A 17879-nucleotide genomic window follows, 5' to 3' on the forward strand; every position below is an offset into this window, starting at 1 on the left:
GTGGACTTTCTAAGATTTTCAGGGACTCCGTAGAATGTGGTTCTTCTCTGAAAAGTCACTATGTAAAATATTATCTTCTTACTTTGATCTTTGCACCTGATTCTCTTCTCACACTATTTTTACACTACAGTAGTCCCCGACTTCCATGGAGTTACTCATGATTTACTCCAGCGTAAATGAAAGGAAAATTAGTCCCACAATATGTATAAAGAGTTATATCTGCCGAATTTAATGACAAAACTATTCTTGCTTGTGTTTTATACTTCCGTTAGCACTGCTGAGCTAACACAATTAATGGTAATAATTGTCAGTGCTTCTAACTTTTATATCTTAGAACACATTGCAAAAATATAGGAGTACTTGTGGCACCTGAGAGACTAACAAATTTATTTGAGCATAAGCTTTCGTGGGCTACAGCCCACTTCTTCGGATGCACGAAAGCTTATGCTCAAATAAATTTGTTAGTCTCTAAGGTGCCACAAGTACTCCTATATTTTTGCTTGTGAACTGAGCATATCTGATCTGGAAATGCCAGAGAGATGACAAGCCTAGAACCCCACTGCTATTTTTACAGAGCCACTTCTCTGATTAGAGCTATACTTTAAAGTCCTTACTAGAACTGGTCCAGTTAAAGGACTTAGGGGTCTGGGCTAAAAGTTTAGCACAACCAGGCAGATTCCAGTATTGCTGCAGGGTTTATAACTCCCAATGAGTCCTTGAATCCCGCTGATGGTGCTAAACCTTTTTACCCTGGCCATCTTCAGGTTGGAGGGGAGCTCTCTTGCTTCCCATTACATGTTGAAAAGCTGCATAGCACCATGTTCAACAGGTGTTTGAGGTGGATCCCACTGCTACAAGCACTGCACGTTGTCAGCTCTCTCTGCCTGAAATGTGGCCAGAGTATCAAACAAAGAGTTGATCAGAGGAACATTTCTCACTAATTTGGGAGCATTTTATACCCCCTTTGCGCTGTTGCAAATGACTACATGAGGCCAAGTGCAATGGAGCATCAAGCCCATGGAGTTTGGATCTCTCCCCCTTGAGCTGGGCTACTCCTAAAAGTCCTTTTTTCAGGACTGCTCCGCTCACCCCCTCCCCAGAAAGGCTCTTCCACCTCCCTTGTTATCAGTGTGAGGCAAAGAACCACCTGTCTCAGTGACTCACCAGAACCCACTTCACCATTTCTCTGCAGGAACAACAGGGAGCAGTTTTTCAGACATGCTGCCACCCATTACAAATCTATCTATTTTTGGTACTTGTATGGCACCCATCATTGTAGCCTCTGAGTGCCTGGCAATCGTTAACGTACCCATCTTCCCAGAATCCCTGGGAGGTAGGGCAGTGCGATGATCCCCATTGTACAGAGAGGGAACAGAGGCACACAGAGGGTAAGTGACTTGCCCAAGGTCTCATAGCAACTCTGTGGTGGAGCAAAGACTTGGACCCAAATCTCCAAAGTCTGAGGCTAGTGCCCTGACCACTGGACCCTCCTTCTGCTCTATCCTACACATACAACTTCAATGCCTTTAATGTCATTTATTCATGTCCCTTTATATGTATTTCCCTGGAAGAACAGGGGAAGCGGAGAAGAGAATTTAATTTCAGTTTGATGAATATCCATCACAGGCCAGTGACAGATTGCAGTTACTTCAGTCCAGCACTTATCATCTCAGCCACACCAGTCTTTCCTTCTTCCAGGCCTGGTAGTTATGCTGTTAACAGATGGCAGTTAATTATGAGTAGTTAGCCCTAGTTGTGTAAGTTTCTGAGTAGCTAGAAGTCCAAAGAGAAAAAGAACTGTAGTGACCCACCAGAGAGCTGGAAGGCCAGTCAGGAACTAACCTGGGGCTCACTATACCTGTGTGAATTGCCACTTGTCAGGGTTTTAGCTCAACAGTCAAGCCTGTGAAAGCCATTTGATTCTTTTTATTTTAAATAAAGTTTGTTCTGTCTATGGACTATAACAAGCAACATCCCATATCCTGCTCCTGTATTTTCATTGTTTTCTCAGGCAACAAATATCCAGTTGTTTTTCTGTTCCAGAATACAACCTATTTGCCTCAAAAGTTCTAGTTCCTCTGAAATGCTAAGACATGCTAATGCAAAAGATGAAAATGTGAGACTTTTGGCCCTACCTTTGTAAAATTCTGCCTCTAACAATTTTAGAGTGTCAGCATCTGATATATGCCTGTCACTCATAGTGAAAAATGTTACCATCCAAATGTATTTTAAAGCATATTCGTATTGATGTTTTGTTGTTTATGTGGTGAATTCCTTTACTTCTTTGGATGTGCTTTCAATAATTTAAGTTTTTCCCTAATAATATACAGTATATACATTTTGACATTGCCATACATTTTTGCTCATTTATTTCACAATAAAACATTTTAATATGGAGTCTGTATGTGCATTTGTGTAACAGGTATATATTTTGCCCCTATGGCTGACAGTTTGCAAGATTATAAAGACTATATTGAAAATTTTCCTTTGATCGACGACCCAGAAATATTTGGAATGCATGAGAACGCCAATTTGGCTTTCCAGGTTTGTAGGCTTTTCTTAAATACATGTTCTAAATTAATTATATTAAACAAATTATATTTTGTAGCTTAAAGGGAGAATTTGATTTAATAATTATAGTTTGTTAAGCAGAAATAACAAGTGAGAATTGCTAGGGAATCCACCTCTACTCATTAGATTTATTTTTTCCCATATGTAACTCCCAAATGTTTTCTTTAACCTGTTTCCGGTCAAGCTGTGTTTTCATGAAGTGCACCATGATTTATGCTGGACAGTTGTTTATTGACATTGATTCTATCCTTAGTTTTACACAAATCAGCCTCTTCTTATGGGGCATTATAATTCTGGGTTAGACTGATGAGAGATGTGAAGGAATACTGACAACCTGTTCAGAACACATACATTTGTATTTATTAAAACATATGCATTTTCCCTGGAGGGACCCAAACAATCTTCCAGAATCCTTAAATCCACCCTCATAGTAGTCTAGGAAAAACAGCATTACACACATACAAACACTCATTAAAAATAGTTAGATAATGTGGTTGAGATTTTGAAAGCAGACTAGGGGATTTAGGCACAGATGGGTGGAACTCAAGTGAACTGGGTTCAGTTTCTGGCTCCACCAAAGAATTGGTGGCCTTAGGCAAGTCACTGAATCTCCGTGTGTCTTTGTTCCCTATCTGTAAAATGGGGATAGTGATACTTCCTTTCTCCCACCCTTAGAATTATCTATTTAATTTGAGAGCTCTCCAGGAGAGAGACTGTCTCTTGTGAGGTGCATGTTCAGCACCTAGTACAATAGGGCTTTGATCTTGATGGGTAACTGCAAGGTGCTTCTATAACATAATGATCTTTCATTAATTTAGTGGAAGTTATGTGTCTAAGTCCCCTAGACCAGTGGTTCTCAAAGGCAGTCTGCCGCTTGTTCAGGGAAAGACCCTGGTGGCCCGGGCCAGTTTGTTTATCTGCTGCATCCACAGGTTGGGCCGATCGCAGTTCCCACTGGCCACGGTTCGCTGCTCCAGGCCAATGGGGGCTGTGGGAAGGGTGGCCAGCACATCCCTCAGCCCGTGCTGCTTCCCGCAGCCCCCATTGGCCAGGAGCGGCGAATCGCGGCCACTGGGAGCTGCGATCGGCTGGACCTGCGGATGCGGCAAGTAAACAAACTGGCCCAGCCCGCCAGGGGCTTTCCCTGAACAAGTGGCAGACCAGCTTTGAGAACCATTGCCCTAGACTGCTTTGAAAATCTCAACTACACACGCTCTCTTCCACACACAATACATCATTGAAAAGTAGTATCTTTTGTCTGTCATAAGCACTGAATTAGAAAAACATCCACTTTTGCTTGTAGTATAATATTAGTTCTAAAAACTAGACTAATGTCGCAATAAGCTTACGGCACAGCACCATAAAAGCAAAAGACTGTCATACCACCTAAAAAACCAGAAGATAAACTACACATTATTTAATAAACTTTGATCCTAGGGGTTTGAAGCAGGGATTTTATAACTTCCAATACTAAGATAATTAAAAACATTAAAATTTTAACTCAACTTCCCTTAATTTTATAGTCTCATTCAGTATATACTGCAGTAAGTTTAATGAACTAAGTTAGAAACGTACTAAGAAAAAATGCCCATTTCACACTTCTTTCTGTAGAAAGCAGTAAAAATTATTGTTACTTTTAGATAGGTCAGTGGGGAAAAAAACAAATCTTTTTAAATCTAATTTTAAATGTTTATACTGAATTCAAGCAGCATCAAAGGTCTGGAATTCAGTGCCATGGAATGGATGCATTTTATAAGAGATAGAGGTTGAGAAAAAATGATACCCATGTTTTCCGGCTTTTTTTCATATATATAGATAGATAGATATAGATATGACTCAAAATAACACACTCAGTAATCATGGGGACTTATTTCTTATGGTAACAATAGCTGGTCAAAAAAGCCACCTAAAAACAGAGCAAAGTCCTATTTACAGATTTCAAGTAAATTCAAGAATGAAAATATCATGAACAAATTATAAAATTTTCCTTGGAAGTAATTGGTTCTGAATATAAACGCCTAAAAAAAAGAGAACGAGATTAAAATATTTAAGTAATAACTTGTGATGGCAGATTTTTAAAGGTTCACTGCTTTTCTGTTTTTCTCTTTGCAGCGTAAGGAGACTAGCACTTTAATCACAACAATACTTGAGGTTCAGCCAAGATCAACTGCCCAAGGATCAGGAAAAAGCAATGATGAAATTGTTCAAGAACTTGCTAGCACTATCTTGACAAAACTGTCTGGTAGGATAGTGTTGTTAATGGGTTTTTGCCAATATTACTGCATATATATAATGGTATTTGGGAAAAAATTGTTTGTTTGTTTGTTGATGAAGAACCTTTTGCATAATTCCTTATAAAGGAAAACTGTTCTCACTGGAGGTATATGGTAGTATCAGACGTGAATGTATCTCCACACTGAAACAATAAACATACACGTAACTACATGTAAATAGAACTTGTTAAAATGGATATAAAATATACCATACTTTAAATGATAAAAGGGGGAAAAACAACAATTCATAATTAACCTATAGCACTTGCTTCATACAGGGGGAGATTTTCACAGGGACAAGGCTCAGTTAGGCACCTAGCAATCATTTGTGCCTTTGAAAATCATGCCCCAAAGTATTACTGAGACAGAAAACATACTAGAATTCAAAACATTTTGTATGGATAATCAAAATATCCAGATTTACACTGGCTAGAATATACATTTATAGAGGATAACAACTTTTATGCTTCAGAATGTAAAACAATCAACAGCTGCGTGGGGTTAAGGGAGACTACACCGTCGTCATAGCTATGTTATTGCCCAATGATAATGGCTCATGCCTTCCTTTAAAGCATCTGATACTGGCCATTATTGGAGACAGGATATTTGACTAGAACAGAGCAGATGTGATAGACCAGTGGTCTGAGCCAGTATGGCATATCCTACTACCGTATTTTTCCGTGTATAAGACTATACTTTTTCCTAAAATCCTTAGACTAAAAATTGAGGGTAGTCTTATACACGGAAGTAAGCCCCCTGTTCCCTGCCTTCTGACCCCCCCAACCCCTATCCACCCCCCCACCCCTGAACTCCCCTGCCCTCTCTCCAACACCCCCTCCCTGCCCCCTTACCGCGCTGCCTGCACGTGGCTGGATCCGGCGAAGCGGGACCGGGCGGCCGTGGACGGGGACCCGGAGCCGGGCAGCCAAAGAAGCGGGGCCGGGTAAGCGGGGCCGGGCGGCCAGGGAAGCGGGACCGGGTAAGTGGGGCCGGACGGGCGGCCAGGGAAGCGGGACCGGGTAAGCGGGGCCGGGCGGCCGGCGAAGCGGGACCGGGTAAGTGGGGCCGGGCGGCCAGGGAAGCGGGACCGGGTAAGCGGGGCCGGGCGGCCGGCAAAGCGGGACCGGGTAAGTGGGGCCGGACGGGCGGCGAAGCTGGACCGGGTAAGCGGGGCCGGGCGGCCGGCAAAGCGGGACCGGGTAAGCGGGGCCGGGCGGCCGGCAAAGCGGGACCGGGTAAGCGGGGCCGGGCGGCCAGGGAAGCGGGACCGGGTAAGCGGGGCCGGGCGGCCGGCAAAGCGGGACCGGGTAAGTGGGGCTGGGCGGGCGGCCGGCGAAGCGGGGCCGGGCGGGCGGCCGGTGAAGCGGGGCCGGGGAAGCGGGGACGGGCGGGCGGCCGGCGAAGCGGGGACGGGGAAGCGGGGCCGGGCGCCCGGCGAAGCTGGACCGGGGAAGCGGGGAGCCGGGCGGCCGGGGAAGCGGGGAGCCGGGCGGCTGGGGACGCGGGGAGCTGGGGAGCCGGGCGGCTGGGGAGCCGGGTGGCTGGGGACGCGGGGAGCCGGGCGGCTGGGGAACCGCGCGGCTGGGGAGCCGGGGAGCGGGCGGCTGGGGACACGGTGGGTCGGGGACGCGGGGAGCCGGGGCCGGGGGGCCGGCGGCTGGGGACGCAGGGCTGGGCGGCCGGTGAGCGGGCGGCTGGGGACGCGGGGAGCTGGGCGGCTGGGGCCGGGGGGCTGGGGAGCCGGGGGGTCGGGGACGCGGGGAGCCGGGCGGCCGGGGACGCGGGGCAGGAGCCGGGCGGCCGGGGACGCGGGGCCAGGGCAGGAGTCGCGCGGCCAGGGAGGGATGCGGCAGGAGCCGGGCAGGGCCGCCGCCGGAGACCAGCCGGGGCGCATGGCCCTCCTCAGCCCCTCTACCCCTACCTCGGCGTTCTCTTCCTGTGCCTGAGCGGCAAAGTCGGGGGGGGCGGGGGGGACAGCTGAAGCGCGGCTGGAGCGGCAAAGAAAACAAAACAAAACAAAAAACCTGAATTTGGGGTTAGAAAAGTTGGGGGCGTCTTATACATGGGGGCGTCTTATACACGGAAAAATACGGGTAGTTGTGTGTGGCCTATAGACACGGTGGGGAAGACATCCCCAGAGAAGGGTGGTGATTCAGGTGCTTAAATCCCGTAAACGTCAATGGAATTTAAGTACGTGCTTTAAAGTAAAGCACACGCTTACGTGTTTTCCTGATTTTTATTGGTCAAAAAGATTTCTTCCTTAATGTTTATTCATGAGTGTGAGAGGGTGGCCTATAAAATGAGAACAGAAATAGAACATATTCTCATCTTGGAGCTAAACCCAGTGCTGTATGGCCTGGCTGTGGAGACCTGCCTTCCCAAAGGCCTTCTCCCTTTTCCATCTTCTAAGCAGCCATTCTTAAATATCTTCCCTCCAGCACCTATTCAAGAAGAGAGACAAGCTTAACTGGCGCTAACTCCCTGTGAACAAAGGGGAGCCTCTGTTCCCCTGTTTTAAGGTGTGCAACTAAAGGCCCCAGTCCTGCAATCAAACCTGCACAGAGAGTCATCATTTATCCTCACCGAAAATCTTGCGCAAGTCAATGGGATTCCATGCTGGCAGGCCCTTATGCACACACAGAACCCCACTGACTTCAGTGGGATTCCAGGCAGGCAGAAGGGTCCATCCATGTGGTTCTGATTGCAGTGTTAGGGCATAAATTATGTTGTGAGATTTAGCTATTGCATATGAATGCAGTGTTAAGAGATCCTTCCGTAAAATAATGTGCCTAAGACCTAGGGGAACGTGTCGTTAAAGCTGTTCACCAGAAAACAATGAAGATTCCCTTGGGGAACAAAGGATGAATCTTGTTGCTATGATATCCTGTCATACCAATTAGTTTGTCAGAACATAAGATTTTCTAAACAGTTGTGACTGTTCAATCCTTGTACAATAATTGCAGTTTTTTAAAATTATGCACTATTGTTCCATTAATATGCAAACACGTCAGGTGCAATTATCTGCATGTGGTGTTTTTTTCCTAAACTCTTGCCCCAGCTAGCAAAATGTCACTGAAATTCTCTGCTCTGTAATCATTGTGAAGATGTTTAATTTGTTCCCATTTTAAGAATATGTTTCAATATGTTTTTAATGTCAAATGGTTTAATGGTTTCTCTTTGGAGAGAGGTGGAACGTCTTGGTTTTCAAACATGTATTTTGGAAATCTTTCTCAGTAATATGTACATTTTATTTTCAAGGGAAAATGTTGTTTGTAGATTGTGTATTTGGTGAACTGTTTTCATGCTCGCAGTGCTGCATGTTAAACAGCAGCACCATGATAAGAATCAAATTTAATCTAACAAGAGGCCAGATCTTCAACTGGGGTAAATTGGCACTGCTCCCTTGACTTCAGTTCAGCTGATTTGTACCAGCTGAGTCTCTGGGCTTTCTTGTCCAAACATGTAAATTGTTAGGGACAAATCCTGCCCCTCCTGTGAGGGCACTAGCACGCGAGTGTCCTGCTGCCTCTGTGCCCCATGGAAGATGTTGGATGCCTATGGGGCACAGATCCTCGCTCTACCCAAGCTTCCCTGAACATCGTTACCCAGCAGGGATTCAGAAGGGGAGTGGGACTGGTGGGTGCACCACTCAGTGATCCATCGCTAAGGCAAAGATTTTGTCATGGATATTTTTTTTCAGTAAAAGTCATGGACAGATCACGAGTAATAAAGAAAAATTAACGGAAGCCTGTGACCGTGCCTGACTTTTACTAAAAATATCTATGATAAAATGGATGGGACTGAGCAGCTGCGGGGTAACTGGGAGCTCTGGGGCCCCCCACCACCTGTGGAGGCTCAGAGCTCCAGGGTCCCCCTTCCCCCTCACCAGCGGCGGGGAGCGCTGTGGGACTCCCCCTGCCACCACCGCAGTGGGGAGCTACGGAGTTTCCTTTGCCCCTCATGGCAGCCAGCTGCTGCAGGGATCCCTGTGCCCTTCGGTGGTGGCAGGGAGCAGCGGGGGTCCTCCTGTCCCACCGGGGTGACTGGGGAGCTGCAGGGATCCCCCTACCCTTCCACGTCAGTGGCAAGGAGCTGCCGGGGTTCCCCTGCCCCGCTGCAGAGGGCAGGGAGCTGCCGGGGTCCCCCTGCCCTGCGGCAGTGGGTGGGGAGCTGCCGGGGTTCCCCTGCCGTTGGCAGCGGAGGTATCCTGCAGCTCCCTGCTGCTCCCAGCCGCCAGGGCTGAAGTCACAGATTCTGTGTCTTCCGCGACCTCCATGACAAAACTGTGGCCTCATCCATTGCTCATTCTCCCTGTGAGGGCAGGTGGGCATGGTGGAGGCGACTCCAGACCCAAGGCTGCTGTAGCAAAGCTACTCCAAACAATTGGATGGGAGCAAGCAGGGGGGTTATTTCCCACCAGTCCCTGAGGAGCTCCCCAGCAGAGGTGAACTTGGAGACAGCTCATCAGGAAGGAAACTGTCCGTTGTCCGATTGAGGGATAACATTGTTCCTCTCCTCCTTGCCTCGCAGTAGTGACACCAGATCTTTCTGAGTGATAAACAAGGGCTTCTATTGCAGGAAAACTGGATATAGACTCTGCTTCAGAAAGCCTTTTTGTCAAGGATGGCAAAGGACGGGTGGACTCTTTAACTACTGTACTTGGACAAGAAGTGGATCGGTTCAACAATCTGCTCGACTTATTAAGAGTATGACACTCAACTGAATCATTTTATGTTGGGTGGCAGTGTTACTGGAAGCTCTATAGCTAGCTTGTACCCCTGCTCTGTGCTCTGTGGGGGTGTAACGGCTCCCCTTCGTGGTGCAGTGCATCTAAGGGTTACCTACAAGCCCAACTCCAAGAGCAGGGGCTCTTACTGAGATGTTCCTCCCATGGCAGGTGAGGGAGCTGGCTGCAAGGGGATGAGTATGCTACACCCCTTAAAGAGGAGTAGTAAATTACTCCCGTCCTCCCTAGTGAAAGTGACTAGACGTGGCTGTGTATAGAGTAAGGCCAGAAGGGACCACTAAGCTCATCACGGCTGACCTCCTGCATATCACAGGCCACCAACAACTGAAATGAGACCAAAGTATGTCAGCCCACCAGAGACTAGGCTGTTATGTGCCACAGGCAGCAATGAGGAGGGACCAAGGTGTATATAACAAATAATCTAACCCTAAATAGCTGTTTCTGTTATGGTGTGGGATCACCTGTTTAAATGTTTGCAACCATTGCATACTTGTCCACTTGGTAGTTTTGCTAGGTGGATTTCATCATTAGCATCTGGAGAAATTATTTAAACTCCTTACCTAAGAAGGGCCGCACAGATTGTTATGGGTGCAAGGGATTATTCTTACTCTTGCTGTCAAAACTTTGTAGAAGAGAGTAGTCTTTAAACAGTACTAATATTGGGTGGAAAAACGTTTGACCAGAGTACAAAGAAAATAAAAGGTTCAGGCTAGTGGTTTGTGACTGTAAATCATATGAAAATCCACAATCTGATTATGTGGGGAGGGAGGCGTACAGTGCCAAAAGTCACTGTATACGTTAATTTGATCAAAATATCCTTTATTTTTGCAGTAAAACCTATCTAAAATTATTTAAACACATTCCATCCAGTTAAAATAACCATCGCTAGTGCCTGTTGCTTCCATTCCTCGGCAGCCAGAGTCCAGCAAGGTGGGTAGAGGAGAGAGATACTGTCTCTTCTTCTGCACTGCTTTCCTGCCTCTGACAGTTCTGTAAACTCAGTGACTTTTTCCCTAATCCCAGAGAAAACACAGAATCTGAGACCCACCCACAGGGGCCTTGTGACAGGCGACTATATCCAATGAGGAGACTTCTTGTTCTCTCATTGGCCAACTCTGACTGGGACGTGAGAATGGTCATGGCTCTGCAGGAGGTGGTCATGATCAGGCACTTAGCTTCCCAGATTTTAACTTGGCAGTTCTCAGTGTTCCATGAAATTAGTTCAAATGTTTATTAGTGCGTCCACACATCTGCATTTAAAAGCCATGAGTGTTATTTTAGATTAAGTTTATGGGATCCACAATTCCCATAACAGCCATTGCAAAAATGCAGCTTCAGTAAAGGTATTTACGGTTTAGTACATTATAACATTTTTATTTTTCAGAGCTCTTTAGAAACCCTCAACAAAGCTATTGCTGGTTTTGTGGTGATGTCGGAAGAGATGGAGAAAGTATACAACAGTTTTCTTAACAACCAAGTTCCCACACTCTGGGCCAATGCAGCATACCCTTCTCTGAAGCCATTAGGAGGATGGGTAAAAGACCTTGTACTAAGGACAACCTTTGTAGATGTAAGTAAATTGCCTTATGATAAAGTGGTGTGCTAGGTCATTGCTCAAGGACTGAATTTGGTCATTCCAGAAGCTTGAAAGAGGAGCTTGGCCCAAAACCACCATACCCTAACTTCCCACCTAATCCTCTCACCAGAATTTTAAAATGAAACCTGTACAACATGTAGCGCTCTCAGAAATCCTGGATAAAGGGGCACGAGGTAACCCAGATCCAAATACCAGCCTTATCCATTTCTGGAGACATGGTTTCAATCTGTCTTCAGTCACAAATGCCATTGTGCTCCATAGGAAAGGCATAATGCCATCGGGCCACTGGCCGGAGCGCACTGGAGAGCTGCTCTTGCTACTCTCTTAAAAAGGAGCTACTTGCACTCCCCGCAACTCAGCTATCTCAGCATTTTCCTGTGTGCCAGGGTGGGTGAGATCATGCCCCATCTGGGACTGATGGGGCATGATCTCCTTCCCCTTCAGTAAGATGTGTACTGATATTTATTAATGGTTTCTCGATCTCCACCATAAGCTCGTTGCTGTTACTAGTACTGGCATGGACTCACTGGTACTGCAGGCATTGCCAGTGCCTGTAGGCTCCCTCACACCCCTTAGCTTTCCCTTCCTACAACTCTTTCCACCTTCAAAATCCCATTTTCAAAGTCTCTTCAGAGGTGATCAGTGGGCCGTGGGAGGATTACCTGACAGATCTTCAAAAGGTTGGCTAGGAATTGGACAAGCGTTTGAGATTGTGATTCCTTCACAGACCTAACCTCTGGAGTTTTTCCTTTTGAGATGTGCTCCTCCCTGGCATTAATGTGGAAATATCACTTTTTCCACTTCAGTTTTCCCCATGCTCCTTGTAGCGTGCCTGTGCCAAGTAGGATGTAACATGCCTATTGGCCATGTTCTGTATGGCAGCCTGGCAGCCTGTAATTACTACTTTGGGAGCTTTGAAATCTGGATCCAAATTTCCTGGCTTAGATTTATCTCTGATTCGACTGCAAAGTCGAGGGGTGTTAGGATCAGGGGACTTGGGGCAACTTGTTATGGAGATACATTGGTCACTGTTAAAACCTAGATAAACAGATGTGGTTAACTCAGTGTTTGCAGTGTTCTCTGTATTTCTCTGTGTTTGCCACAGGGACTATCTAAGAAACAGTACAACTACTATGATACATTATTTATTTCTTAAGGCAGTTTGACCAGATTTTAATGATAACCACTGTAGGAGCCAGCTGCAGCATGCATACTTTATAAGTGTAAAGTGAAATGGACGTGGCTGTTATATAAGACTTTTTTCCTGTACCATAATGAAGTATAAAATCAACCGTCCCTGATTTGAATCGTGTGGAGTGGGGTTCTGATCTCTGCTGTATGTGGGTGCAGTTGAAGTCAACTTACAGCCAGTTGAGTTTGGCCCTTAATTTAATGAGAATATGCAGTAAAATAGGAAATGTGAAGCTTCATCAATAACATCCATTAAAATGTTCTGGTTTTAGTCCTGGCTCAGAAGGGGTCGACCGAAGTCGTTCTGGATCTCTGGTTTCTTTTTTCCACAAGGATTTCTGACAGGTAAAAAAAGTCAATTAAAAGTAACGTACATGCATAAAAGCTTGTCTTTCCTGTTGCCTGCTCTACAAAACAAAATGTTGTGGGACACAAAGGTGCCAAGTCCATGGGTGCTCTGAAGCCCTGCATATGTTTTCCAGGACTTTCGGGGCTTCTTCTTTGCACATAGCTGAAAATGGCCTGGGTTTTGAGCAAACACTAGCTCTTTTTGGCTGCCATCTGCTGAGCTCTGATCAGGATTGCCAGTCCTTGTGGTACACCCTCCCTAGTGAGACATGCAGAGTGTCCTGTTTTGCCCCATCTCACCAAAGAAGAAGAGAAATAGAGAGAATTTCCTGCAGCCCAGTAACTCTCACTAAAGGCAAGTGGAGCCTTTGTATGAGAAATAGAAGCAGAAGAGTGTGCAGCCCTTTCTGGCTCTGTCCTTTCGCTTTTACACCTATACAGAGAAGTTGGAAGGGAGGGTCTTTCCAAGCCTTAGCCCTACAAGAAGAGTCTGTACAGGAGGAAAGCCTTTGCTAATTCTCCCCTCACTGAAGCAGAAACCAAAGATTGGAGACAGCATCACTCAACTTGATTCTTTTCCCCCCCTGAAAGAGAGCGGTCTCATAGCCCTGTCTCCAGCCAAATCCCAGAAAGCTGAAAGACTAGCATTTCATCGGAATGCAAGTAAAAAAAGAAAGTACATGTAAATGAACACAGTTTGATTTGTTTTAGACAGACTGTTTTCAAGTAGGCAGAGAAAGCATCCAGATTGCTGTTACACACTATAAATCGTTATTACTGAGAGCTCTGCTTCCTTGATTGCAGAGTAGAGTTAATAATTGCAATACTTAGATTATAAAACTCCCACTTGTCTGTCACTAAGATACAGGGTTCCATGTGTCTGTGTGCAAGTTTGTATGTTTCCAACATTTTTCATGCACTAGTCATAGCTAAGGGAGTGTTCTGTTAGCTTGCAGTTTTCCAGTTTGGGTGCAGAGTAAGGCCGAGTGAAAATTGGAATTTCCATCCCATGGGAAATTCAGATGTTTCAACATTTGTTTTCATCACAAACCAGGATGAAAAGTTAAAATATCATTGTCATAGAACAAGATGTTCCAAAAAAATTCTATGCAGCTATGGCAAGACATTCCGACACTCCCAAATGGAAATGTTTCATTTTGATTTCTTGCATGTTCAAAACATTTGGCCTTGGGTCAGTTCAACATTAAACTATATCTCCTTATGCTGTCGCATTTCCCTATAGTGCTTAGTATCGTCTTTTTCCCCTGTAGGCTGGGCTTCCTGGCCAGACGACAGCTTCCATGATGCACTATGGCAATGTGATTCCCAGGATGTACCCCACAGTTTGGTTGGAGGAGAGTTCACGTTATCTCATGGGAGATGTAGTCTGGCTAAGGAACCTGGCCCATCAGAGAGAATGGGGCAGCATCAGGCACCCAAAACTACAACCTCGTGAGGTGATGTGGCATGATAGGGAAATGCAGTTTAATCTTGAACTGACTCAAAACGTTTCAGGTCAATTCAACAAACCAAAAATATTTAGATTCAGGCTGAATTGACCCAAAATGACATCATTTTTTTAGATTTTCCAAATGGAAATTTGAAAAGTTTTAGCAAAATGAAAATATTCCTATAGAAAATTTCAGTTTTGCAGAAATTGCATTTTCCACCAAATAGTGAGTTTGATGGAAAATTCCCAATCATCTCTAATGAAGAGCAAGTTGGTAGCTTTCAGCATTTTTATTCTCAGTGATAAACATGCAGGCAGCTCTGTTGCATGAGTGAAATGTCTTGCTCCCGTTTACAGTAGGTCAAGTGAGCTTTCTTGACTGCACACTGCAACTGACCCCTCTCCCAATTTTATTTAAAAAATACTTTTTTTCAATTTGCCAGGCACTCTTCAAAATCATGCTCGGAAATATAACTTACCAATAGATGAGCTTAGTTTCAGCTATAATGTCATCCCTGTTTATCGAGATCAAGCACAAGTTACAGAAGCATTAAAAGTGTGCCAATTTGGACAAGAATTACCTATGGATATGCAGGTATTTTGGAGTTTATTATCAATACTGAAGTAAAAATAAAAATCCTTCATATCATCTCTTTTGAGTAAAAATTGACATTGACTCTGCATAAACTGAGATTAATACTACTGTTCAATAACACACAAAACTTTGAACGTCAGGACTTTATGTTGTGTTTTCCTTAGAGCGGGTTGAAAAATGTTGAAAATTTGTCTAAAAGAATTTTCATCCAAAATTTGAAAATTAGATAATTTTCAGGCAGCTGTAGTGGTAGAGTTTTCTAAGTACGGGTCCTGTCCTCTTCCCCCAGGAATCTAGAACTTCTTGTGGTGATGTGAACGTGTCATACAACTTTGATCATTCAGTTCATTTTTGTTTGTTCATAAATTTGGGAGATTTTGCTTTCTTGTCACCTGCTGTTTATTTCAGTTACCCTCTCCAGAAGATGGTGTATTGGTACACGGGATGTTCATGGATGCCAGTCGTTGGGATGATGAAGAGATGGTTATAGAAGATGCCTTACCTAGACAAATGAATCCAATGTTGCCAGTGGTGCATTTTGAGCCCCATCGAAATTATGAACCAAATCCATCTTTGTATCAATCACCACTTTATAAAACTGGATCCAGAGCTGGGACACTCTCCACCACAGGTAACTGTTTCTTTAAAATCATAGTTCTTATCAAAATCAGAAGTATATAATGTGGAGATTCTGAATGGGGAGTACTCAGACATTAACTTTGTCTGAACTTTTAAATGAAAGTCATGCCCATAAGTCATTAAAAAAGGAATTTTTCCTAAGTTTGCAATAAGAGCTCAAATTTGGCCTGTGGCTTCTTAGTCAAAACAATTCCACCTTTCTCCGTATGTTATTTACTTGCTGTGTAATAATCTAAGAAGACTGAGAAGGAAGAGAGACACGGGTCCTGCGGGAATGGCTGAGAGCAATTGAGGCTTTCCTGGCTCCGAGGGAATGCTCTCAGGTCAAGCTTTAGAGAAAGACAAGCAAGCATTTGGACTGTTTATTGTTTTCATCTCTGTTTTCTCCGATATGCTTTTGTTCTAAATAAATAATACTTAGCTTTTTGATAAAGCTGTTGCAATCTGGAGTTATTAATGCAATAGTATAACTCTGCAAAAAAAATAACTTTCTCCAAATACAAGTAGATTTTATTAGCTCCACACTGCTAGGTTTCAGCTTCAGATGTGAGATTCAGAAGCTGACTAGACAGCTAAAAGAATGTAGTAATATCAGGAGTTACAGAGGCCATGTGAAATAAGTGTGCCTTCTGGAAACCACAACCACCGACAGCTCCTTTTCCTGCACGTGCAGCTCTTCACCGCTTCCCCTTAGAAACATTGCCTCATTTTCCTTCTTATTGGTTGTGTCTTCCATGTACAGTCTGATTTTATTACAATGGTCACTCTTAAAACCTGTGAGTTTCCTTAGCTACCTAAATAAAATTGCGTTAGGGATTTTTTTTTGAAAATGCTAGGTATTCACAATAGCAAATATAGTGATTGCTGTAAATATGCCCAAATAAATGTGTTAGTCCAGGGGTCTCAAACTCAAATGACCCCGAGGGCCGCATGAGGACTAGTGCATTGGCCCGAGGGCCGCATCACTGACACGCCCCCTTGCTGCCCCTGGCCCCACCCCCAATCCACCCCTTCCATGAGGCCCCGCCCCTGCCCTGTCTCTTCTCCACCTCCTCCCCTAAGCGCGCGCAGTTTTAATAAATATATACACTCAGTAATGCACCTCACTCAAAGGACAAAACACGCACTTAGATTTACTGCCTAAGGCTCTGGGAGGGAGTTTGGGTGGGGGAGGGGGTCTGGATGCAGGCTCTGTGCTCGATGCAGGCTCCAGACTGCGGCAGGGGGTGGGGGTGCAGGCTTTGGGACGGAGTTTGGGGATAGGAGGGAGTGCAGGGGTGAGGGCTGTGGGGCTGAGGGTGAGGGGTACATGATGCAGGAGGGGGCTCAGGGCTAGGGAAGAGGGTTGGGCTGTGGGTGAGGGCTGTGGATGAGGGGTTCATGATGCGAGGGGGCTCAGGGCTAGGGAAGAGGTTTGGAGTGTGGGGTGAGGGCTGTGGATGAGGGGTTCATGATGTGGGGGCGCTCAGGGCTGGGGCAGAGGATTAGGGTGCGGGGGGATGAGGGGTTCATGATGTGGGGGTGCTCAGGGCTGGGGCAGAGGATTAGGGTGCGGGGGGATGAGGGCTCTGGCTGGGGTTGAGGATTAGGGTGCAGGGGGATGAGGGGTTCATGATGTGGGGGTGCTCAGGGCTGGGGCAGAGGATTAGGGTGCGGGGGAATGAGGGCTCTGGCTGGGGCTGAGGATTAGGGTGCAGGGGGATGAGGGGTTCATGATGTGGGGGTGCTCAGGGCTGGGGCTGAGGATTAGGGTGCGGGGGGAATGAGGGCTCTGGCTGGGGCTGAGGGTTTGGGGTTGAAGAGGCTCAGGGTAAGGGCAGCCTGCCTTGCCAGTACTGGCGGAGAGCAGGCACTAGGACCCTACGGCAGCAGACAGCAAATCTGCTGGGAGCCCTCCGGGCAGCAGGCAGGAGAGAGGCGCGCTGCGTTCTGTCAGGCAGGGACGCAACACAACGCGGCGGAGGGGGGGGAACACGCGGAGGGGGGGTGGCAGGCGGGGGCTGGGACCTGCTCCAGGCAGGGTCGTGGCGGCGGGGGGAGACCTGCGGTGGCCGGGGCCGATCCAGGCAGGACCGGGGGGGCGGGAAGAGACCCAGCTCCAACTATTGCTGGAGCAGGGCGCCCAGCCCTGAATATTGCTGGGGCCCGGGCCCCACACAAATATATAACCTGCCGCCCATGGCCCCCGGCCCAGCCCGGCCCCGGCGGGTCCCGCTTCCCTTCCCCCGGCCCGGCCCCGGCGGGTCCCGCTTTCCTCCCCCACCCCACGGCCCGGGCCCGGCGGGTCCCGCTTCCCTTCCCCCGGCCCGGGCCCGGCCCCGGCGGGTCCCGCTTTCCCCCCCCCTTACCCGAGCGTGTCTCCGGCGAGGCCTGAGCTCCGTCCCGCTCAGAGCCGCGTGGTGAGGGGGCGGGGCTGTGAGCTCCACGCCGAGCGCAGCGCTTAGCCCAGAGCTCCCAGCCCCGCCCCC

General features: G+C 46.7%; 1 protein-coding gene across 1 annotated transcript in view; it reads left to right on the forward strand.

The window, feature by feature from the left end:
• Positions 1-17879, forward strand: part of DNAH6 (dynein axonemal heavy chain 6) — a 207005-nt gene that overhangs the window by 185576 nt on the left and 3550 nt on the right. The window contains exons 71-77 of the mRNA XM_045021828.1: positions 2423-2544; positions 4684-4813; positions 9423-9550; positions 10976-11161; positions 12652-12724; positions 14621-14772; positions 15181-15403. Coding sequence (XP_044877763.1) covers positions 2423-2544; positions 4684-4813; positions 9423-9550; positions 10976-11161; positions 12652-12724; positions 14621-14772; positions 15181-15403 — 1014 coding nt within the window. The remainder of the gene's footprint in view (positions 1-2422; positions 2545-4683; positions 4814-9422; positions 9551-10975; positions 11162-12651; positions 12725-14620; positions 14773-15180; positions 15404-17879) is intronic.

This window comes from Mauremys mutica, chromosome 6, assembly GCF_020497125.1.
Source record: "Mauremys mutica isolate MM-2020 ecotype Southern chromosome 6, ASM2049712v1, whole genome shotgun sequence".
In the NCBI taxonomy this organism is placed as follows: Eukaryota; Metazoa; Chordata; order Testudines; family Geoemydidae; genus Mauremys; species Mauremys mutica.